This window comes from Gigantopelta aegis, chromosome 9 (assembly GCF_016097555.1).
Source record: "Gigantopelta aegis isolate Gae_Host chromosome 9, Gae_host_genome, whole genome shotgun sequence".
Classification (NCBI taxonomy): Eukaryota; Metazoa; Mollusca; class Gastropoda; order Neomphalida; family Peltospiridae; genus Gigantopelta; species Gigantopelta aegis.
In genome coordinates, this window is record NC_054707.1 from 67,797,766 (window position 1) to 67,823,084 (window position 25,319).

General features: G+C 37.4%; 1 protein-coding gene across 1 annotated transcript in view; it reads left to right on the top strand.

Moving 5' to 3' along the window:
• The window catches only part of LOC121381713 (soluble guanylate cyclase gcy-31-like), a 117,220-nt gene that overhangs the window by 66,710 nt on the left and 25,191 nt on the right, over window positions 1–25,319 (top strand). Inside the window, exons 2-5 of the mRNA XM_041511060.1 lie at window positions 2,661–2,736; window positions 5,356–5,500; window positions 7,975–8,104; window positions 8,945–9,091. Of these exons, the coding sequence (XP_041366994.1) occupies window positions 2,661–2,736; window positions 5,356–5,500; window positions 7,975–8,104; window positions 8,945–9,091 (498 nt within the window). The remainder of the gene's footprint in view (window positions 1–2,660; window positions 2,737–5,355; window positions 5,501–7,974; window positions 8,105–8,944; window positions 9,092–25,319) is intronic.

The window sequence follows — 25,319 nt, forward strand, 5'->3', positions numbered from 1 at the left end:
GCATTGGCTTGAACTGTGAAAAACAGCGTAACGGATCAGTGGGCAAGGGTTGCCTATGTAGCCCATCGCACGCAAGGTGAACGTCAGTATCAGCTAGTCTCCCGCATCAAAAGGTTTATTTAAGTCAATTACTTAATGAAATAAGACCGGCCTCGGTGGCGCAGTGGTTAAGCCATCGGACTACAGGCTGGTAGGTACAGGGTTCGCAGCCCGGTACCGGTACTCCAACCCAGAGTTCTTAAGGGCTCAGTGGGTAGGTGTAAGGCCACTACACCCTCTTCTCTCTCACTAACCCCTAACCAACTAACAACTAACCCACTGTCCTGGACAGACAGCCCAGATAGCTGAGATGTGTACCCAGGACAGCGTGCTTGAACCTTAATTGGATATAAGCACGAAAATAAGTTGAAATGAAATGAATGAAATAAGTTTTCTTAAGATAGAAACAAGGAAAGGAAGATATGAGCGCCGTTAGATGTAAATATATCAACAGACATCTGGGTGTATACTACCAAATCAAATCCCATAGACGACAATAGTAACATATGTGGCTAAAACTCCTACCTGCAACGTATCAACCGACATAAACGCCACGAATATAAATACTACCACCTCTCACACTTAAAGTGAATCAGAAAAAAATTGGGGGGTCAAGCTGCTCGTTTCTGAGATAACGGGTAGCGTCTATGACTACCCTAGTTCCGCACAAAATTCGAGTACTTTTTTTTATAGGTACCCCATACATGTTTCAAGCACAAGGCTACTTAACATATTGGTACTAGATGAAATAAAATTGCATATTTGTTTTACCCAGATGAAACTATTATTTTTTACAACCAACACACTCACATTTATAACCAATCACAGGACTTGTGGTGTTCACTTCTCTATCAAAAGAAGGGAAAACTTTGACCCAGCCGGAAGTTATTTGGTTTAGTACTACCATCTGGCCTTACAGGGACGTACCCTGATCAAAACCCGTCAAATAGTCCGCGAACGTTAGCGTCGCTCTCTGTCGCTGAACACGGAAAGGAATTTGTGCGGTCAGGTCAGAGGGTTTTACGTGCACACAGAGCAAGCTGTTGTAGCGCATGATTTTCTCCGTCCAGGACAGGAAAGGGTTTGGGTGGTTGGGAGAAAGGACCGCCTTTACTGGCAGGTGCAAGAGGGCACCAAAACTTCCACCGGAATCTGAACCAGGTGGGGGGATTTTCGCGGTCGATCGCTAAATTGATTATGGATGGAAACTGCGTTCAGCGACAACAAACAACGCTAACGTTCGCGAACTATTTGACTGGTTCCAGATGTAGTCATTAGGTTTAACATGAAGTGCGTGAACTACTCTAGAGAACATTTTCTTGCTATGTCTGACCAAACACAGCCCTAGTCAAATTGTCCACGACTTATCGCCTCTTTCAGGCAGTCATGGGCAGAGCGCTCGCGAACAAATTTAACTGGTGTTCATCCTATTCTGACCTATCTCATTCACATAACGTTATGCACAAAAACCAGTGTAGTGATCGACCGCTAGCGCTTCATCTGAATATGGCGCTGTATATGCCAGCGTGTGTTACCACCGCTGTTATTGTTTCAAGTTCACGATGAGGGCTTTGTGTGAAGTACAACACGATGACGTCACCAAGGAACAACAGGCGCTTCCCCTGTCAAACACGAAGCGTTGTGAAATATTAGATCAATACTAGTAGGTCAAAACGTTTACCGTTTAAGTGAGCGACCAGGTCGTTGAGTTCAAGTTATACATTTTGCACCGAGTACCATATTGTACATACAGACTGTAAACGTCCAGTGTATTGTACATACAGACTGTAAATGACACCATGTCTGAATATCCAATCACCAGGAAAATCCTTCGACCGGGTCTAACAATGAATCTAAATAGATTAAAGTGTAGATGTTTGGACACTAGAGTTAAGTGATATGTGTTTGACGTAGATTACATGTACATGTAGTAGAACACCGGGCATCATACGAGTTATATATGACAGCTAATTTAAAATCAACGTTTATGTCATTAACGACAATGCGGAATTTCAAATGACTTAATTTCAGAAGTAATATAGTATTATAAAATCATCTTGGTGTTTATCGTCTTTGATTAAGTGTTCCTATTAATTATTTATATTTACTTTTATATTGCAGAGACTTTCCTGAATTTGCTGCCATTTTAAGTTGTTTCCGACTAGTAAACTATTTTAACGATGAAAATTGCATACTAAAATATGGATTCTTGTTTAGTATTTGAATGTTCAGTGTGTTTCTGTCGTCCTAATGTTTTAAAGTAGCACAAACTGGATTTGACCTCTCGGTAATTTCGTACGTATATACTACAGACATATACAAACATATACAAACATATATACTAGTATTAGTAATAAAATGAAGTTTGACCTTTTACGAACACCAAGACGATCAGAAGCACATTTAATATACAGCCATTGATGGTTTATGCAGAAACACGGTTTTTAATCTTCAATTTAGCTATTTAGTCTGTTAGTCGGCAACATTTTAAAAATTTAATATGCAATTTTAGTCATTAAAACGTCTGTTAGTCGGCAACATTTTAACAATGGCAACAAACTGAGGACAGTCCCTTTAACATTGTGGAAGTCATTGTAGTAATGTCTTGTCTATTGTTTCAGATCCTGTCCCACACCAATAACGTGTTTGAGTTATTGTCCAAGGAGCCTGTGGGCCGTGATTGGCAAACTACTTCCTGTGAGGATACGCAAAAGACGGCATCAGGTATTATGAATATTATCTAGTAGTGTATGATTCAAGGATATCCATATCAGACTTAAATGCTTTGAACAATGGGGTTTTTGTTGTTGCAATATTCATATCAGATTTGAATGCTTTCACAAATGTTTTGAAAATTAATATTCGTAACTCTTCGATGCTTTCACAAATGTTTTGAAATTAATATTCGTAACTCTTCGATGCTTTCATAAATGTTTTGAAAATTAATATTCGTAACTGTTCGATGCTTTCATAAATGTTTTGCAATATTCATATCAGACGAATGTTTTCAAAAATGTTTTGCAATATTCATATCAGACGAATGTTTTCAAAAATGTTTTGCAATATTCATATCAGACTTGGAAGATTTCACAAATATTTTGCAATATTGACCATGCAAAATACATCTACAGTCTGTTTTCGTCAATAAACAAACATAGTACATGATCACGGTTTAAGGCAATTCGCCCTCTAAACAAATTGACTCACCGATAATACAGTAAAACAATATAATTTTTTTTAAAATGAACAACAGAAGCTGTTAGATATATGACGATTTCGAATCAACCATATACATGTTCAGTTGCATATCTGTGCACAAGACTGATTCTAGAATACGGTATACACTATGAATCTCTGTGAGGTAGTATGTCTAAAGATGATAACTGATTGCTGACCACAAGATATATGGTTCCAACTTCATTTGTACAAGGATTTTGGCACTTTAGAGCGCGTCAGTACAGGCGCCAAACATCTGAATGTCTGAAGGCGCACACGGGTGTGCATATAATAATACTTCAAGCTAGGAATGGTATTTTACAGAGAACTATTGCTCGAATTATTTTTAAACAACATCAATTCGTAGAACATTAAAAACCCTTTCACGCGCAGTTCTTCTTCTAGTCTCGGTGTACTGTGTATTGTTTACTATAACAGTAAGTATCCAGGTGCAATTGCCTTGAAATTCAAGCATTTGCTTTCATCCCTCTGTAATAAATGATATATAGCTTTTACGGTTTGAAAATTAATTTTTAACAAACATTCTATTTTTGTAGATTTTTGTTTTCGAATGTTATGCAAATTGGTGTGTGTTTAGAACTTAATAATGTGTTTTTATATGAGTTTTACAATTATTTTTAAAAGAGTTGCACATTATTTTATTGGATATCCTTTTTTCTCAAATCGATTATACCCTTAGTTACTTATAAAAAAATATGTCTACAATGTGAAAAAAAAACCCACACAAAAACCTCACAAATTTGTAAATGTATTTACGTAATTAAGGCTGTATTGTAGCTCAACAGATTACTCTAATCAGAGCCCCACTAACAAATGTTGAGTAAAAAAAAAACTCCCACGCTTTTTTTCGTTGATTTATGTTTCTGCACCTGTATTGCAATTTCCAAAAAACCGTGTTAAGCGGAACGTAAGGATCGTTAAGCGAAAAAGCAAAACAAACAAACAGAAAAAAAATTATCACCGAAAGACCTCAAAGTGAAAAAAAAAACCCAGAAAGAAGGGAAAACAAAAAACAGAGGGTGAAAAAAGCCGTATACGTTTTACGTTTTGAAACCATTGACCCTTGTTATTAGGCAGAGTAAATATTTTCGGAATTACACCTCTTTTTCTTTTACCGTGACTTAACACATTACTTACAATCCTTTGCCTAAAGTTTTAATTTTGGCAACTCCATCGTGTCATTGGTTGACCTGGCTTTAATATCTCAAATGTAATCGTATAGGAAACAAAGACAGGTAGATTCCTCGGAAACTAAGGTCAGTAGTTTAAAAGTACAATTCTGATGAACAAGAAAATCTAAATACGCGCCACGTTGATAGAATACGTTTATCACGCATAAGTGATGACTCTTATGCTATTCTCTGAGCCTCGCCTAGAGAACTCTTTTTGCACTTTAAGAGAAGATTACGACGTCGATGTATTCCTTCTAGACCAAATCCCCGGCATCGTGTCGACATTCGATCATTTCGAATGTAGTCGTCGAAATAACTGTTCACGATTAACCAGGAATTCGATAACACTTTCTAGCTTACTGTCTCGGGTTTTTATATTAAATTATGGAATGGAAAGTAATGTTTGTTGAACGACACTACATTACATTGTGTATCAGCTGCTATTGTGGTGTATGAATGAGTATCAGACACAAGAAACCTGGTATCGTCACATACATGATGGTTTGGTGGGGTTTTTTTGTTGGGGTGTTTTTTTTTGTGTCTGTTGTACATACTTTCCTAATGGAAGATTGGAGCGGACTTTATAAATTAATACAGGATATTTTGTATATTTTTTCTTGACTTGAATTAGATTCGTTTCATGCTCCGTGTAAAAACAGCCTTTAGTTATAACGGTTTTATGAATAAAAATATTCAAGTTCAAATGAAAAGTGTCTAGGTTCAATTGTTCTACTGACCGGCCTCAAACAGTCACAGCACGTGTTTTTCTTTGTTTCAGACAGTCACAGCACGTGTTTTTCTTTGTTTCAGACAGTGACAGCACGTGTTTTTGTTTGTTTCAGACAGTGACAACACGTGTTTTTCTTTGTTTCAGACAGTGACAACACGTGTTTTTCTTGTGTTTCAGACACTGACAACACATGTTTTTCTTGTGTTTCAGACAGCAAGTTTACGTCTGCCGACAACTTGCACGAGTCGAATCATCTGCTGCTGAAAGGTCAGATGATGTTCATGTTGGAGTGGAACGCTGTCATCTTCCTCGGCTCGCCAAAGTTCGTTTAGTTAACGTTATATAATTCTATAATTACTCAGGCTAAAAACGATAGTTACAGAGAGAGAGAGAGAGAGAGAGAGAGAGAGAGAGAGAGAGAGAGAGAGAGAGAGAGAGAGAGAGAGAGAGAGATATATATATATATATATATATGTTGTTACCAGTGCAATGGAGCTACTCGTACGGAAAAAACAGCAAGAGGTATTTTATCAGCAATTGTTTTCATTGACAAAACAGTAATGTAAATACCGTATACCTTTATAACGTATAAAACGACAGACCTGGGCGTAGTGGAAACCTATTTACGTGCCACTATCCTCAAAAGGTTCAGGCACGTTCCACCTCCCCCACCCCCTTGTCCCGGCCTCTGACACTGCCACGACGACAACGAACCTGCACGTAGCCCTAATTTCGAAAATCCTTTTAACAACCGGTGTCTGTTAACTATGATTCGATCATTTGTAAATTGCCAGAGAACTCCTTCAACAAATGTTTTACTGTTTCAAGTAATAGATTTTCTCTTCAAATTCAATGCCCAGGTATAGTTTTCAAGCACGATTACGTGTATCGATCAGTCGCAAGCTGCCCTGTTTCCGACGATAGATGGCTTGGCGGCACGAACGCCACTTTTAACGAGTTTATGTCACATTGAGCTTTCAGGACAAAGTGACTAGACAATGCTAGACTCGCGACGCAGCCAATGACCGCGGACCTCTGTCACAACGGGCATATTTCAAAATACTAGTTTTAGTGTCTAGTTTGAAACGTTTCCCTTGTATTCCTTTTAAGTCATTCATACTGGGAAGTCAAGTAATAGAGGTTTGTATGAGGCAGGAGGAGCTGCATATCAAATTCCTTAATTAACCCATTTCGACTTAGTGAAATTTAAATAGTTTTGGTATCGGACATTGATAGAAATCAAAGATGTTAGCTTAACAGAATCAATGCAACATTCTGTCAAAAGTATATGAGGGAACTTTGAATTAACCTATGTTTTTTTCATAACCAAGAAACATATTTGAAATCTAGATTAACTAACTTCTTTCTCTGATTAACGCTTTGTCTTCCATAGGCATTTTAGTTTTGAAATTATGGATATTATATTTTAGTGTCAGATGGAACAAAATGTCATATATTCATCAGTATAATTTTAATAAATACGTTATACCACTCCTAGATATATATTTTAAAGTGATTTCTTCATCATTATACGTCATTAAGCAATGGCAGTCATGACTCTTAAAGGGACATTCCTGACTGTACAGACATTTAAACATGCCCCCGGCTAACAAGGCTTTTTATGAATAAAACTGGATATGAATTACATTTTCTTCCATATAATATTAATATGTGTACACCATCTGTTTCTGGTATTCCTAATGTGTGTAATAGCTAAAACAGGATTTTAGAAAACATGATCGAAATTATTGAAAGCAAAATCCAGTTTGAACTGCCAATTTGAATTATTGGGTCTGGTGATGACCACTTTAAATATGCCCCAACTCAAAACCCCAATCAAAACTGGCCTAGTTGGCATAATGGCTAAGCCATGTCTGGACATAAGGCTGGTAGGTAATGGCTTGGCATCTCGATACCGGCTCCCAACGAGAACGGTGTTAACAGCTCAGTGGGAAAGTGTAAGGCCACAACATTGACTTTTCTTTCAATACCAATGGAAACCCATTATCAGAATCCAAATAGCACGTGTGTGTGTTTTGTGTGTCTGTGTGTGTTTGTGTGTGTTGTGTGTGTGTTGTGTGTATGTGTGTGTTTGTGTTTTGTGTGTGTGTGTGTATGTGTGTGTATGTCGGTGTGTGTGTGTGTGTGTGTGCGCGCGCGCGCGTGTGTGTCCAGAACAACATGTTCAAATCTTAATTGGATAAAGCACGAAAATCATGACAAAAATTCACAACCTACATTTTAATTCAATACAACCTAAATCTAAAGTTTCATTTTAATAGTTCCATAACCTTGGCGTTAAGCGATGTAGTCCCATGAAGCTGTGACCAAGTCCGGTGTTTCTGTTATCATATGACACGAAGACGATAGTGTAACCTGTCCATTTATTCCAACCATGGATGTTTCTTTAATAAGGTGTATCAAAGTAATAATTATATGAATATTTTCTGGTTTATTACGAAAAAAAAATTGTGTAACATTCCAACAATATTTGTCAACTAACTGTTTACCATTACTTTTGTCACAATTTTGCGTGAATATCTTGTGCCCATTAAATGACATTCATCTCATTTTCAAAGTCTGCTATGTGACTACTGCCAAAATGCCAAAGTGTGTGCTGTCCTGTCAGTGAAAAATATCCCCTGCTAATTATGTAAACAATGTATCGGATTTCCTCTGAAAATTAAATGTCACAATTACCAAAATGTTTGACATCCAATAGCCGATGATTAATAAATCAATGTGCTGTAGTGGTGTCGTTAAACAAAACACAGTTCAATGTTCAACTGTTTCTAGAATGGAGAGCCTGGACGATATGTTCCAAGCTGGTCTATACATCAACGACCTCAGCATGCACGACTCGAGTCGAGACCTCGTTCTGGCGGGAACTCAGCAGTCCGTGGAACTCAAACTGGCCTTAGATCAGGTTAGACGTCCTTACAGTATTTTAGCAATTCATTTACACTGGCCTTAGATCAGGTTAGACGTCCTTACAGCATTTTAGCAATTCATTTACACTGGCCTTAGATCAGGTTAGACGTCCTTACATTATATTGGCCTTAGATCAGGTTAGACTTCCTTACAGTATTTTAACAATTCATTTACACTGGCCTTAGATCAGGTTAGACGTCCTTGCAGCATTGCAACAATTCATTTACACTGGCCTTAGATCAGGTTAGACTTCCTTACAGCATTGCAACAATTCATTTATACTGGCCTTAGATCAGGTTAGATTTCCTTACAGCATTGCAACAATTCATTTACACTGGCCTTAGATCAGGTTAGACGTCCTTACAGCATTGTAACAATTCATTTACACTGGCCTTATTTTTGTACACATGACTTCCTATTTTTATTTTGTATTTAAATGTCAATCTCACTGACTAGAACTGTCAGTTATCTTCTGTTTCGATGTTAGACAATGTTACATCTTTTAGTTCCTTATCACTGACTGGACATGTCACGTGACTTCCGTTTTTTGTTCTTAACAGAATGATTTGAATCCTAATCAAATTACTCACACGCATACAGAGAGAGAGAGAGAGAGAGAGAGAGAGAGAGAGAGAGAGAGAGAGAGAGAGAGAGAGAGAGAGAGAGAGAGAGAGAGAACAACACATCACAAACATGTACATAATATATTTTAGTTGTGTAATTATAATATTTTTGTGTCGGTGTGGATGTAAGATAACATTATTACCCAGTCTGTTGTCCTCCATCACTGAGATGAGGAGTAAGCTAGCCTGTTGCTGTTGTTTGTGTTTGACAGGAGCAGCAGAAGAGTCGTCTGCTGCGGGAGAGTATGGCCAAACTGGATGCCGAGATGAAGAGAACCGACGCCCTGCTCTACCAGATGATTCCCAAAACTGTGGCTGATCGTCTGCGCAAGGGCGAGCCAGCAGTCAGCACGTGCGAGGTGAGTGACGTCATAGCGTGACGCACTTCCGTGAGCTCAAAGTCATTATAAGTGACGGGTTAACTATTAATCGTAATCACCGACTGCTGATTGCAAAACTGTGCAATCAAGAGTCAAAATAATAATGAATTAACCTAAAGTAAGATTCAGTGAAACAAACAAAAAAATTTAATAAATGCACGCCCATTAGTATACTGTATTAATAATATATTTATTTTATGAATGTTTTTATTCATTCGTTCTATTGATATTTTATTCACTAAACCTTTCCAGAATTGATATTGGAAAAAAAAAGCCAATTAAATTTTACCAATTTAAACTATCGTACACGTATCGCAAGCATAGCAATCGGTGTAAAACTAGAATGTAGGCCTAAGCTGGTGCTTACACAACATTTAGAGTCTACACTGAAGAGTCTAATGGAATGAATGAATGATTGAATGAATGAATGTTTAACGACATCCCAGCACGACAAATACATCGGCTATTGGGTGTCAAACTATGGTAAAAAGACTCTAATAGAGTCTGAGACAGTAATGGCATGACAACACCATACAAAATGTATCAGTGTGACGTCATTTGAGATTGAGTCTGGATTTTATAAAAGTTTTATAAGCACGGGCCCTGATACGTTTACATGCAACCAGCCTTTAGGTAAATTAGAAACAACATTTTAATTCAATATGACTGTTCGGCTTTGTTTTTTTTTTACAGTTATATAGGCCCATAAGAACGAAATCTGAACAAGAGGTGGGGGACACAAAATCAAACGGGGTGGCACAAGCCAGATTTTAATTTTTATTTATTTAGAGTAGAATAATAAAAATAAAAAACATCTTACATTTTCGTTCTTAAGTGGGGAAGGGGTCCCGTTTCTACAGGCCTGTTAAGCCAATTGCAGGAATTGGTCGTTAATCAATGTTTATACTGACAGGTTGGGCGAATTTCTTCTCGGACATCACGTTTTTTTATCAAATTATACTGCGTACTAAATATGAGTAATTTGTTTACTTCTTACTGTTTGATAAACCCATTAGGCTAATGAGGTTAATTTACAGTTATCAATAAAATTACAATAATCCTAAATGGCATATAACTACTGATTACTCAGTAATTTGTTTTCAATTAGATAAACATCTAATTTCAATCAAAATCCATTACTAGTTCATAAAAATATATTATTAGTAAATGAAAAGGAACGGCTGAATTAAATAAAATTGTGCTCTGTTTCCACGATGACAATATAGGTTTGTCCTCTTTTGTGTGTGCTATTTTTGTATAATTCCTATTGAATTTACAGATCTTAGGACTTACGAAGTAAATGGCCATTAGAATAAATGTACATTATTTGATTTATTGCTAGGGCCGTAGCTAACGTGGATGGGGACACAAAAAGAATCTGGATTTTTTTTTTATAAAATTATATTCTCTTCTTAACCGTTTAAGTTTTAGACTATTAACTACTCAGTTGCCCCCCCCCCCCCCCCCCCCCCCCCCCCCAACACAGTTGGTTATGTCTGGTGTGATTTTTCTTTGTTTTATATTGGTGTTCGGTAAATCATTCTACAGATTATCACGAAGATACAAATTACAAGTATTGCATACTAGTATAATCTGTCAGTTTGTTGGTTGATTAGGTGCCAGTTTCGTGATTTTTAACGTGGTATATCATACATTATTTCAACGAGAAGTATCAAGATTGCACACTTTTATATCGTTTCGCTAAATTCTAGTATTCAGTTTGTGTTTTGACGGATTCTGTTTTAATTTTTAAATAATTTTCACAGAAATGAGTATGTATCGCTTTTACACATATATACATTTATTATTTATATTTTATATTAAAATCTGTTACCATTAACCAGTCTGTCCTATAACTAGCCCAAGTTACGTGTCCAGACAACAGGTCTCGGTGGTGTCGTGGCTAAGCCATCGGACATAAGGCTGGTAGATACTGGCTCCCACCCAGAGAAAGTTTTAATGACTCAGTGGGTACGTGTAAGACCATTACACCCTATTCTTTCTCACAAACAACTAACAACTAACCCACTGTCCTGGACAGACAGCCTAGATATTGAGGTGTGTGCTTGAACCTTAATTGAATATAAGCACGAAAATAAGTTGAAATGAATTCATGAATGAATGTCCAGACATACATTGATATAAACTATCCAGCATCAACCGTTTGTCGTGTCGTTATGTATAACTCCTGTCATTCGAAGGGGTGCGGTAAATAACAATAGGCGCTGATGTTTTCCGAGGGAAATAAGAGTCGGCCTATATGACGTAGACACACGAAAATTGAATCTTGTTGATGATATTTATATTTCATCTTGCAAAGCGTGACAGCCACAATACGCAAGTGGTATTCGTAATACACAAGTCTCGCCGTCTGGGACCAGCTTAATTACTCGTGTCGTATTCGTTGCACGAAAATCGAACTCGGTCTGTGTATCGATAATTTGTTTGCGTTTTAAAATCAATGAGTGTCAGTGAGAAAGGATAACAAATCGGTTTAAAGACAAGCTTTGCCCAAGAGTACTTTTACAATCAGTACTGAGGACCTGTGAACACCAAATCTGAGTACTGGTAGTTAAAGACAAGCTTAGCATTAGAGTACGTTTACAAACAGTAATGGTGGGCCATGAGCACGAAAGCTGAGTTCGTAGTCAGCAAGGAAAGGAATGTTTCGTTAATAACACCTCACTGTGATAAATATAGTATCCTGCCTATGGAAAAGTGCAAGATCCTTTATTAATTTTTCGATAGTAGTAGCGCCAAGTTCAGCCAACCGGTTCTCTCTCTCTCTCTGTCTCTGTCTCTCTCTCTCTCTCTGTCTCTGTCTCTGTCTCTGTCTCTCTCTCTCTCTCTCTCTCTCTCTCTCTCTCTCTCTCTCTCTCTCTCTGTGTGTGTGTGTGTCTCTCTCTCTCTCTCTCTCTCTCTCTCTCTCTCTCTCTCTCTCTGCTGTAAGTCTCCGTCCCCCTCTATATATATATACTATATATATATATATATATATATATATTATATATATATATATATAATATATATTACACATACATACATATACCCCAGAGCAGGGAGAGAGAGAGGAGAGAGAGGAGAGAGAGAGAGAGAGAGAGAGAGAGAGCGAGAGAGGAGAGGAGAGAGAGAGAGAGAAAGAGAGAGAGATTGTATTATACGAGCATAATACATTATTTTTATTCCTAATGTATAATATTGACGATACCGAAACACACGAGGGTAATAATCTCTTTATCATATAATCTCAAGCTTAATGCAGTCTGTTTTTGTAAACTGTACTTTAATTCCAGTCAGTATCACTAGATATTCGGTGTCTTTTTTAATGGAGATTACGTCAAACTCGAATAACATCATTTTAGATGTCCTTACATTAAAGTAACTAGTGCATAACGTTTTTTGTTTTTTGAACGCTGGACAGCTTTCAGTGTCAAATTGCTATTGAAATGATTTTATTTGATGAATATGAATACATACGTCATTTATGGAGTGTTACCCTAGTACAATTGCTTAAATGTCAATAAACCTAGTACCGTGACCTCGATTAATTTGCATCTAATTTGCAAAGTTATCAAATTCTTAAATTATGTGATCTGAAAAATATCACATACTTGATTGTACTGAAAATGTAATATATATATATATATATATATATATATATATATATATATATATATATATATATAGTATATATATATATATATATATATATATATATATATATGGTCAAATCTATCGTTACGGGTGTTACATTTTGAGGGGGTAAAATGTTTTAAAGTGAAGTTGCAGAGAATATTATTTGTATCACTCTCCCCATTATTTTTTTTTACAATGTAACATGTTTCTCTCCCAACTTCCATAAAATATTTAACATTTAACATTCTATGTACTAATTAAAAGACCTACCAACTTCCGTTACGGGTGTTACACTAAATGGACAAATCTTTTTTCAAGAAGAACATTTTATCAAAATCCTGTGATGTGTATGGGTAATTTTAATAAACCTTGTATCATATGGGTAGGTGGCCTTAGGTAATTACTGGAATAGAACCTGGTTTCATTGCTTGCTAGATATTAAGTCAATTATGCACAGTGATAACTGTTACGGGTGTTACGTTACGGGTGTTACATTTTTGTCCGCCGTATTAAAAGCAACATGCCATCTATTTCAGCTCTAATATTTCGATTATTGTAAGCGTGTCATTTTTAAACCTAATAAAAAAGGTTTTATTCAATCAAAGAAAAAGAAAATTTTTAAATAATATATAAACTTTATTGAAACATATTTATATAGATACATAAACAAAACAACGATGATAGTTTTATTAATATAATCACCAACAAAAAATGACTTGTTTATACTGAGAGTAGAGGACATTACTGTATTCACCATGGAATTTATGACCTTTCTAAAGTATAGCCGTAGACGTTTGTCGGCAAACAATGGTTGACTTATCTGTGGCTGTATAAGAGTGAATACTCTGTATCTTGGGGATGGCATTGACCGACTTCCACAAGTCTCGTACAGGGGATCTTTTGAAACATTGATCCATGTCATTTTGTGTTACTTCCTCAACTTCAGTATTGATATTGCACATTTCTGCAGCCTTAATAGATGAATTTGCATCCTGTACAATCACTTTGCGGGTTCGAACACAGCATTCAACAGTACGCTTAACAATACCACCAATCCCATCAACGGGATCTTTACCATGGAAAGAAGCAAACAAATTCCATTCCACTGCCGAGTGTTGCCTTGATTGTCGTCAGAAATCTAAATATGAATTTGTTTTTGAACTGTGATGATGCTCCATCACTAAATATTTGGATTATCGTTATATCAGGGTTTGCTTTCAAAACTTTGTGAATGAGAAGTGTAATATATGCAACAACAGTTTCTTTAAAATGTGTGAGATTATCGCTAGCAAACACACACGATTTCATACCACCAACAGTCCACACAGCGGATGTGAATAATGAAACTTGTCTCCGATGCCAGTGAGAAGACTGGATTTCGTCAGCATACACACAGGTATAATTCTCCAATGTGAATTGCATGTGATCAGTTACATGTTTTACTTCCCAAAAGAATGACGCCAGCTCCCTTTACCTTCTTTACATATAGCTTCACCTACAGTACCCTGCTGAAGTTGTTTCTCAAACTGAGACCCACTGATACGAAAGCTTCATGATTTGGGTTAACTGGTGACTTCAATTCAAAGAAAGAAAGAAATGTTTAACGACGGTAGCGTCACCTACAGTACCAGATTGCTGAAGTCATGGCTTCTCTGATTAGCAAAGGGATCTTTATTTGCGCTTCAACCTAGACCCACCTGATGAACCATGAAGCGGTACAAGGGTTTTACATACCCATAGATCTCGGGTTATTCTGGATGACCCCCATTCGACTGGGATCAAACCCAGCCTCCAATAAATAGTTCCCCCATCACAACATGTTTCACAGTCATTATTCATGCATGTATTTGATGTTGCATCACAAACACACCGAGCAATGAAATCCTGTGAATATGGATGAAACATATTTGAGGCATTCTTGGACAGACAATCAAAAATCATAATGATATTCTCGTGATATAAACAAAGGCACTGGTTTTTTGTTATATCGGCTGCTGGAAGCACGTGAATAGGACGGAGTTCAAAAAAAAATTGTACGCCCAATAATGACTGCAGGGTTATCTTCTTTGAAACATGAATACGCTTCGTCGATTGACATTGTCAGGTGGCGTTTCTGAATTTTTATTTTTTTTCTTGTTTGATAACATCCCTTTTACCCGGGGCTTGTCGTGAGATATCATCTCCCTCGAAAAATCTGCAGACAAGACTGATGGTTTCATCTGGCAATTATGAACATCTGTGGCTGGATGTAGGTTTCGGAATCAAAGTTTCAATTGTAGCCAACTGGCCGACAACACTTTTACGCCTCCTTGGACTTTTTGGAAGAATGGCTTTAACTCGTGCAACTGCTTTTCCAAGTGCTTGTGCACATTTGTATACTGGCACCTCATTCTGTTCGTTTACCAAATTATTCAGTCTGTCTTTCTGACGTTGCCTGCAGAGCTTCACACGTTGTCTAATTTGTTGTCGTCGCATTTCAATTTCTTTATCAGATGCATTTGCCTTTTTACACAGTCTTCTCCTTTTATCTCTTATTCGTTCCTTGTTGAGATAATCAAGTTTCTTGTTGGGATCGCTGCGAATTCTTGCTCGGTATGTAGCTATTCTTTCAGATGATGTCTTTGGTGGCATGACTGAAAAAAGGCAAAGTAGACTTTAATACTTGATATAACTCCAAATGTTTTTTAGTTGTAGATTGGTTTAAAGTTTGTTTTAACTACACCACTAGAGCATATTGATGTATTAATCATCAGCTAATGGATGTCAAACATTTGTTTTTTGTGACACATAGTCAGAGGAAACCCGCTACATTTTTTCCATTAGAAGCAAGGGATCTTTTATATATACTTTCCCATAGACAGGACAGTACATACCATGGCCTTTGATATATCAGTCATGGAGCACTAGTTGGAACGGGGGCAAAAGCCCAATGGTAGACATCCACGGAGGAGGTTCGATCCTGCGACCGTGGCACCTCAAGCGGGCGCTGTACTAACTAAGCTAGATCCCGCTTCCTTAGTACCATAATATAAAAGTAAAATTTAAAATATTTTAAAAAGGAAATGTTAGGTTTAATTTATAATGTATTGTGTTCTCCACTGATTGTCGTCTTCCCCATTCAGAAAGGAAAATTGAAAATCAATCATAATTATTAAATATTCAAGAAATATGATGGTTAGAAACTGTTATTGGGGAGATAGGTGAATTAGTAACATTTAAAAAAAATGTCTTAAAACTGATTATTATTATTATTATTATTATTATTATTATTATAAAATAGGTACTTACTTTGAATACATGTAGCTTGTCACTGGAAGAATGGTGCTTTCTGTATGCTAGTCGGTGTAATAGTGAATATTATATATCATTATCAATTTCACCACAGGTGTTTGGTTGACACTTTGACACTGGTGACATCAAGCATGCAGCTGCACTGGTGACCAAACCTTACTTGAAAGTTTTAATGATTGACAAGTGTCACCTTCAGGACTTACCAAAACAACATAATTTGAAAGAAACATTAAAATATACTGACATATAAACTGCCTTGTCGTTAAAGGGACTATCTTGAGTGTTTAAATATTTAATATTACAATAATGCAAACAACTATATACATTTATACATAGTTATGAATTGAAAATGGATTTTTATGATTTTACTTAAGTAAAAACTTAAAATGACATAATGTGTAACACCCGTAACGTTTCAAATATGTAACACCCGTAACGCTGGAAAATCAATTCAGTTTGACAGATAATTCCTGAACTCATTTCATATTAATAGTAATCAAGAAAATAAAGAAGAAATAAAATATTGTGTTTCTACCATCAAAACTAAATAATATAACACAACTTGCTTCTTTTTCCGTTACGGGTGTTACATTGGTCGGGCTACATATTTATGGTCAAATTTAAAAAAAACGTAAATTACTGACATTCATAAAATGTTCTCATGATAAAGTATCAACAATAACTATTCTTTAATGGTATAAAATAAAAATGTCAGGCTTTATTAGAATCTCATGGATAAGGTATGAAGTTTGGCTCTTTTTCACGTGTTTAGAAATCAGTTTGTGGAATGATTTTGAAGTGTTGTATACCAAACATGTAAATAAAACTCTATTTTATTAGGTTTACATCCCCCAGAGATACTTCCTTCCCATGCCAGAAAGAGTTTGATTGTATATGACGATTTTAAAAATGGTCCTATGGGGATAATTACATGGATTTGGCCATATATATATATATATATATATATATATATATTAATAGAATCTATCACCGTTGTGAGGTATAGATAAGGCTATTCCAACCCTCGGGACATAATGTTTTTTAGTGAGGGCCGAGGTTTACCGAGGCCCTTACAAAAACATTTTGTCCCGAGGGTTGGAATTGCCTTATTTATACCTCACAACGGTGATTGATTCTTTTTCATGCCTATTTAATTTCAGTAACAGAACATTAATTTTTTAAGCGACGGTTTGTTTATTGTAGAACGATTCGTAAACATTTTACCTACAAACTCAGTTAATCATACGCTGGGAAAATATAGTCCACCTCATGTAACGACATAAAAATGTAACAACTTACCAATAAATATAAAGTTGAAAACATTAATTTGTTTAAATATTTTTTAAACAATGATACAACGTGAAATGGCAAACAGAATTCTGAAAACCATGAGTTATGACATCAATCGTTGTAAAGCATGAGTTATGACGTCACGCGTATGTAGAAATCGTCTAGCCCTCGGGTCGGACAGATTTATCCAGCCCTAGGGTCAGGCAGATTGTTTTTTTAGCACCGTGCAAAAGCTGGATAACCCTGTCCAGTGGGTAAGAAATATCATCTGTCTGACCTCTCTCTCTCTCTCCCGCTCTCACCATTCATTGAGTTTATAACCTGGTACAAATTATACATGTTTTTCGATACACTAAATGTAATGTTTTCAAAAGTATTTCACCATGCACTTGTTTGCATCACGATTTATCGCTATGCACTTATATCTGCACGTGGTGTTTTGTCATGCACTGTTTGCATCACGGTATAATTGTAATGATTATCCGTTTTCATTTACTGAACAGCTATTGTGTTTCTTTTTTAAATATCTAACTAGCCACAGAGTGCTATTATTGGAGTTTCGAGTCTGCCGTTAAATCGTGTTTATCCAAAATCATAATCCATGGTTCAGGATTTTGAGTACAGTGAGTAGATAAAGCACAAGTGTGGGCGTTAAAGGGGATCAAGTTCTTTCTGAGATGCATCATAAGAACTATAACAAGTAGGCATAGGAAGATCTGATCGACAGCTGTCGCCATTAATAAACCATAAACTACTTCCGCTTTCATAACGAAGGTGTCACCGAGGACCAGTCTAGCCGAGAGAGATTTCGTTTGTGGTTTGCTTTAAGGTGTTTTTGTTACGGTTCAAGGAAGACCCGTCGTTTTATTGCGTTTCTTGTCTATACGAAATCTCGTTTTCAAGAAGGAACGATTGATGGAAATAAATAATATTACAAGAGTGACAGCCTGATACCATTAAACGTACAACGAGTTGTTACAAACCCTATCTAAAGTTAAAGTTTGTTTTGTTTAACGACACCACTAGACCACATTGATTTATTAATCATCGGCTGTTGGATGTCAAACATTTGATAATTTTGACATGTAGTCTCAGAGAGGAAACCCGCTACCCTGTCTAATGCGCGAAAGTAGTAGTGGCAGTAGTGGTAGTCGTAATAGTAGTAGTGGTAGAAGTAGTAGTAGTAGTAGTAGTAGTAGTAGTAGTAGTAGTAGGAGCAGCAGCAGCAGCAGCAGCAGCAGCAGTAGCAGTAGCGGTGGCGGTGGTGGTGGTGGTGGTTTGAACGATAACAAGTTTAACCACTGTAGTCATGGTTTGAGTTTTGTTACTTTTTTCCCCTTTACACAATCGTGAACAAGTTAAACTAGGTGTTGGCTCATAAATACAGAACGTTTTTTTATTAACTTGTATATAAGGTATCTTTCGTTGTGTCAGTCGGTGGTTTTTAATGAACTCGCACCCACCTCACAAGCCCGTACTTTCCGCGTTCAGAATCACTCGGAGCGAGGAATAAAAAAAACATTCTTTCAAAGATAGAGAACAAACTGTTTCGTGAGTGTTAACACGTTTATGGGTTTACTCCAGCTGACGTGCAGGTAAGTTCGCCATTAGTTGTCCACGCTTAGTCCCGTGTATTCGTTTTGGCGCCGCAACTCTCAGTTGGAATTAAAATAAACGTGAATCAGAATCGCGCCGAATCATCATTCGCATGTCGTACAGAGTAATGTTTTACACTACCGTGTCGGTTCCGGTTGGGTCAGCGTACTGAGCTTGTATCTTGGTATTATCGGCTGTAATGCCAGTAACAACAAGACCAACAACAACAAAAATATTAACCAAAAAACCCCCACGTTTTGTCTGTGTCTCTTTCTAAATTTCCCACACTCTTTTTCTCTCTTACTGGCTCTCATTCACTGTAGTTTCTCTTTGTGTCTTTCTCTCTCTCTTGGCGGGGCGGGACATAACCCAGTAATAAAGCGTATTTGTACTATTACTATACTATTACTATACTACACTACAATACACTACATTATTACTATACTAATACTATACTATACTATACTATACTATACTATACTATACTATACTATACAACACTATACTAGTCTATACTAGTCTATACTATACTATTACTATACTATACTAGTCTGTAATATACTATACTATACTGTACTGTACTATAGTATACTATACTAGTCTATACTATAATATACTATGCTATACTGTACTATACTGTACTACACTATACTAGTCTATAGTAGTCTATACTATAGCATAGCTACAGGTAACATAGTTTGAGAAAAGCAGCTTATTAATGTAGCATGAATATAAATACTAGAACCCCTCATCCTTAAAGTAAATCATAAAAAACGAGTTTAAACGACCAATTTCAGATATAACGGGAAGCTTTGTTGACTGCCTTAGGCCGCACAAAAATGGTTAAATTAGTAGAACCTTGCACATTTTTCAAGCACATTAGTAGCTGGTATGTTGGTGCTAGTTCAAATTAACTTACAAGAATATACTGGCCAGATAAACCAACATTTTATGACAACAATTACTGCCACATGTCTAACCAATGACAGTGTCACGGGGATTCTATAATACCCGTAACTGAATAAAACACGATTATCAAAATATCTCTCCTAACTGTATATCTATTAGATCTCTCTGTAACAGGCGGTTAAACCCTAGTATGGCTCGTCTAGGTATGATCAGAGATACGATCTTATATAAGTATATATATTTATAGCACGTTTAGCTCACTAGAAACAACAAAACACAATACACTTTGGAATCTGTATTAACCTACGCTGACAAACGTACAGCCGTAGTAGTTAATTAATAACAACAATAATAACAACCCAGAACTGATCAGTTAATTAGTTAATCTCTAGGTGTCTAGTTACACAATATGCGAATCACTTCACCGTGACACAACACCCACACGTGTGATAATTGAGAAACGCTTCCAGGAGAAGTTAATTAATAAAGGAATTACAACACCATTCCTAACTGGTTAATTTTTAATTAACCCTTACTACTCGTTCAGTAACGTGTGATAATTTAGAAACGCTTCCAGGGGAACTTAATTAATAAAGGAATTACAGCTCTATTCCTAACGGGTTAATTTTTAATTAACCCTAACTACTCCTTCAGTAACCTTGTAACACAGAATTAATACTGGTACCTATCACAATAAAGACAATAACCTACAGTTTACCTAGGTCTTCTAGGATGACTGGCTAAGCTTTATATTACCAAATACTCGTATAATGTTAGAACAAAAGGTCTACGATTTACTTCGTCAGATGACCGAAGACACTGTCTAAAGAATATTGGTATAATACAGTATTAAAATATTTAAAAGTCACATCAATCACATCAAGGTTATACACAGAGCAGAAAATATATTTACCAGTCCGGACGGACACGTTCCCCCGGGATACCTTCCTTTTTGGTTCCTCTCGATATTTCTAAAAACTAGCTATTTATTATAAAATCAGAATTCGCCTGGGGGTACAAGGCGGTACCTCCCCCTATCATCTGATATTTCCACCGCGACCAAGCGGTATTATTTCTCTCTGATCGTCAGACTTACTGACGCCATCGTCGCCAAATCACGGTCGTCGAAACCGCACTCGCAGAGGTATTACGTAACTACTCGCCACATGGCCTCCACAGCTGGACTAAGTGCATATTGGAATGCCCGATCGCGCGAAGTATTACGTAACAAGTTGCCCACCTGGACTACGTGCAATGAAACTGCACACAGCCCTCTAACACAATTAAAATCGCCACAGGCGAAAACAAATTAAGAGCATATACCGTCACAGACAGCGATATATTTATTTAATGCGGCTTTCAAAATTAGGTGCACTTTGAACTTTAAACCACCTAGATGCTATTTGGTTGAGTGAAATCTGGAATAACTAGAATATAATAATAAATAAAACCCTGCTAAAATAACATATATACATACATGCATGCACACACACACACATAAATACATACATATATCAACATTATTTTTTTTTTTAAATCTATCTCTCTTTCCCCCCCCCCCCCCCCCCCCCCCCCCCCTCTCCCCCGTTTATTCCTATCTGTTTGATTTCTCGAAATAATATCTCCAGGTTTGGCATTGATGTCAAGTATGGTTAGTAAATAACCCAATGTGTAATTCTTTGATAGGCCGCTAGCCCGATTGATTTGTGGATAACTCCGGCTAAAATAGAAAAACGGGGCGCTAGTATTCCGCGGCAGCCTTTCATGTGGAAAATGATAATTATTGTTTACTTAGTGCGTCTGATCATCATAAAACACACATATACCATGGATATATTTGTAGTTAAATCAATACACAGACAGGCGAACTGACACAATGAAATGTAACTGAAGACATCATGGTTCATTAGCTTTTAGAAGATTGCCTATTAACTAAGACTGCCTATTTGATTTCAATATATAGAGTGGAATGTAGCACAGTGGTGGAGACCGGTCTAGGTGGTGTAGCGGTTAAACCATCGATGTGTGTGTGCAGTGGCGGATCTTAGAGGGGGAGGGGGAGGGGACACCAAGGGCATTCCCGCCCTAAATTTTGCGACAGTTATATATATATATATATATATATATATATATATATTCATCTGTTACGTTGGAGAATCTGAGCAACAACTAATAAAAAGATCTGGCCTTACGCCTTACATGTCATTCCCCCCCCCCCCCCCATAGATTTTCTGGATTCGCCACTAGTGTGTGTTAGGTTCGCATCCTATTTCTCGCTCTGGTATATCAAAGGCCGTGGTATGTGCTATCCTGTCTGGCATGGTGCATATAAATGATCCCTTGCTACTAATGGAAGAAGGAAGGAAATGTTTTATTTAACGACGCACTCAACACATTTTATTTACGGTTATATAGTGTCAGACATATGACAAAGGATCTTTTATCCCACCCAACAGACAGGGTAGTATATACTACGGCCTTAGATATGCAGGTCGTGGTGCACTGGCTGGAACGAGAAATATCTCAATGGGCCACCGACGTGGATCGATGCCAGACCGACCGCGCATCGAGCGAGCACTTTAACACTGGGCTACGTTCCTCCCGTGCTACTAAAGGGAAAAAATGTAACGGGTTTCCGCTCTAAGACTGTATGTCAAAAGTACCAAATGTCTGACATCCAAAAGCCGCTGATTAATAAATCAATGTGCTCTAGTGGTGTCGTTAAACAAAAATAATGTTTTGTTAGGTTCGCATCAGAGTACTATACTGGTTCTAACCTAGAGATAGTTTTAGCAGCTCAGTAGGTAGGAGTAAGGGCCACCACACCGACTTCTCTCTCACTAACCACCACAAACTAACCATTGACTCACTGTCCTGGATAAACAGCTCAGATAGTTGTACGTGTACACAGGACAGCGTTATAAGTTATTATGCCAGCCATAGAACACTGGTTTGAATTTGAACTCGGAACAGAAAGTAATCCAATAGTCCACCAAGATGGATCGACCCCACTAGCTGCATGCTGCGTACCGTCACACACGATCGCCATTGTTTACGCGGGTCGTTAAGGTGATCCTACGACATGCAAGTCACGTACCGTCACACGCGATGGGCGTGATATACGCGGATTGTTAGGGTGATCCTACGACCTATATGTTACGTACCGTCACGCTCGATGGGCGTGATTTACGCAAGTCGTTAAGCAGATCCTACGATAAACATGTTATGCGGATTGTTAAGGCGATCCTACGACCTACATGTCACGTACCGTCACGCTCTATAGTCGTAATTTACGCAGGTCGTTTAGGCGATCCTACGACTTGCATGTCAAGTACCGTCACGCTCTATAGTCGTGATTTACGCAGGTCGTTAAGGCGATCCTACGACCTACATGCTACGTACCGTCACACACCGTAGCCGTGGTTTATGTGGGTCGTTAAGGCGATCCTACGATCTACATATTACGTAGTCACACGCGATGATCGCGATTTACGCGGATGGTTAAGGCGATCCTCCGACCTTCATGTCACGTACCGTCACGCGCGACGGTCTTCAGTTACGCATGTCGTTAACGCTGATCGGCGATGTAAAACAATCGTTTTCCTAGACTTACTGTAAAGTGTTGCTTTCTCTTTCGTTATTCATCGCTGGAAATATGATCTCTTCCAGCAATCGTGACCACTAATGTTTAGATTAGTGTTGGTAAAAATATTGACTGAAGAGCGTTATGTTACGTGTGTCTACTGTGATTACTGGCGTCATGTGCACTGTTCAGTCTCATTCCAGTATTGAACGGAAGCAAGTACAAGTGAACTGAACAGGTTTTTTGCTCTTGTTTTGGTTAACGACACTACTAAAGTACATTGATTTATGAATCATCGGCTATTGGATGTGAAACATTTGATAATTTTGACATATAGTCTAAGAGAGAAAACCCGTTACATGTTTCCATTAATAGCAAGGGATCTTTTATATGCACCATGCCGCAGATATGATAGCACATACTACGGCTTTTGATATACCAGTCGTGGTGCGCTGGTTGGAACAAGAAATAGCCCAATAGTCCCACCAACGGGGATCGATCCTAGATCGACTGCGCATCAGATCTCTCCCCGCAAACATTATCATTTCTCGCCCAACTGTCAGAATAATTAAATTATAAGGCAAACATGTGTGGAATGAATGAATGTTTAATGACACCCCAGTACGAAAAATGTAATGGGTAGTGACGCTCTCCCCCACCCCAAAATAACCCCATCCCCGCTAGCCCCATTGCTACGGACATGGCTTGAACCTTAATCGGATGTAAACAATAAAATCAGATGTAAATGAAATGAATAGAGTTTTCCGTTCGCGACATTTTTTATTATGACAGTAATTTGTTTTTCTTATTTAACAGTGTGATGTCCCCACTCTAGGGATTTTTATTGGTGCCGCTCTCATTATAACGTTCAGCCAGCGAGAACTGCGAAATAACTTTAAATGTCTTTCCGGGAGTAGCTGCCAGACTGGTCAGTTGTCTCTACTATAGTGTGACGACGGTCCGAGTCGTCTGAAGATTTGTTTAAACAAAATTACCGTATTTAGTCGTTCACCTTAGAATATAGCCAGACAGAAATATATATATGTGGTTAAGCCATCGGACTACAGGCTGGTAGGTACAGGATTCGCAGCCCGGTGCCGGCTCCAACCTAGAGTGAGTTCGTAAGGCCACTACACCTTCTTCTCTCTCACTAACCAACTAACAACTAACCCACTATCCTGGACAAACAGCTCAGATAGCTGAAGTGTGTGCCCAGAACAGCGTGCTTGAACCTTAATTGGATATAAGCACGAAAATAAGTTCAAATGAAATGAATGAATATTTATACGGTGTCTTCATTGATTTTTAATCATGTTTTGTACATAATATTATATGCTAGATGATCTGGCTAAAATTAATAAATGTGAATACCCTCAAAGTATGAAACTTGGTTTTTGACAAGTTGAACAGAAATACAACTTGTTTTTAAACGCTCAAAGAACAGTAATTTTTGCTCCCCTTAAAATGTGAATTAAAAAGGTACTACAAAAGGATTAAATATCAATGCTTCACATGATAATATCTTAAAAGAATCCCCATAACCTAAGTTGGGGAGCAATTAATCACTCCCCTCGATTTGTTTTCACGGTGACGTCTGCTTTTATCATTCAAATAATGATTTAAGAAGCATCATAGTGTTTCAACTGCAAGACCAAAACAAAAATAATAATAATAAAAAATATATAATTATATTTAAAAAAGATAAAAAAAATTTTTTTTTAACGAAAACCATGTTTTAATCATTCGATATCCACATGAAATCATTGACCAAAATATTGTAAAACTTCACGGAATCGTACTCTACATGACATTAAACCGTATAACCACCGCGCCGCGTCCTGTATAAAGAATCTTCCAGAAGTTTCTGAATGTGCTGTCATTGTAACATTAATAACAGAGCGT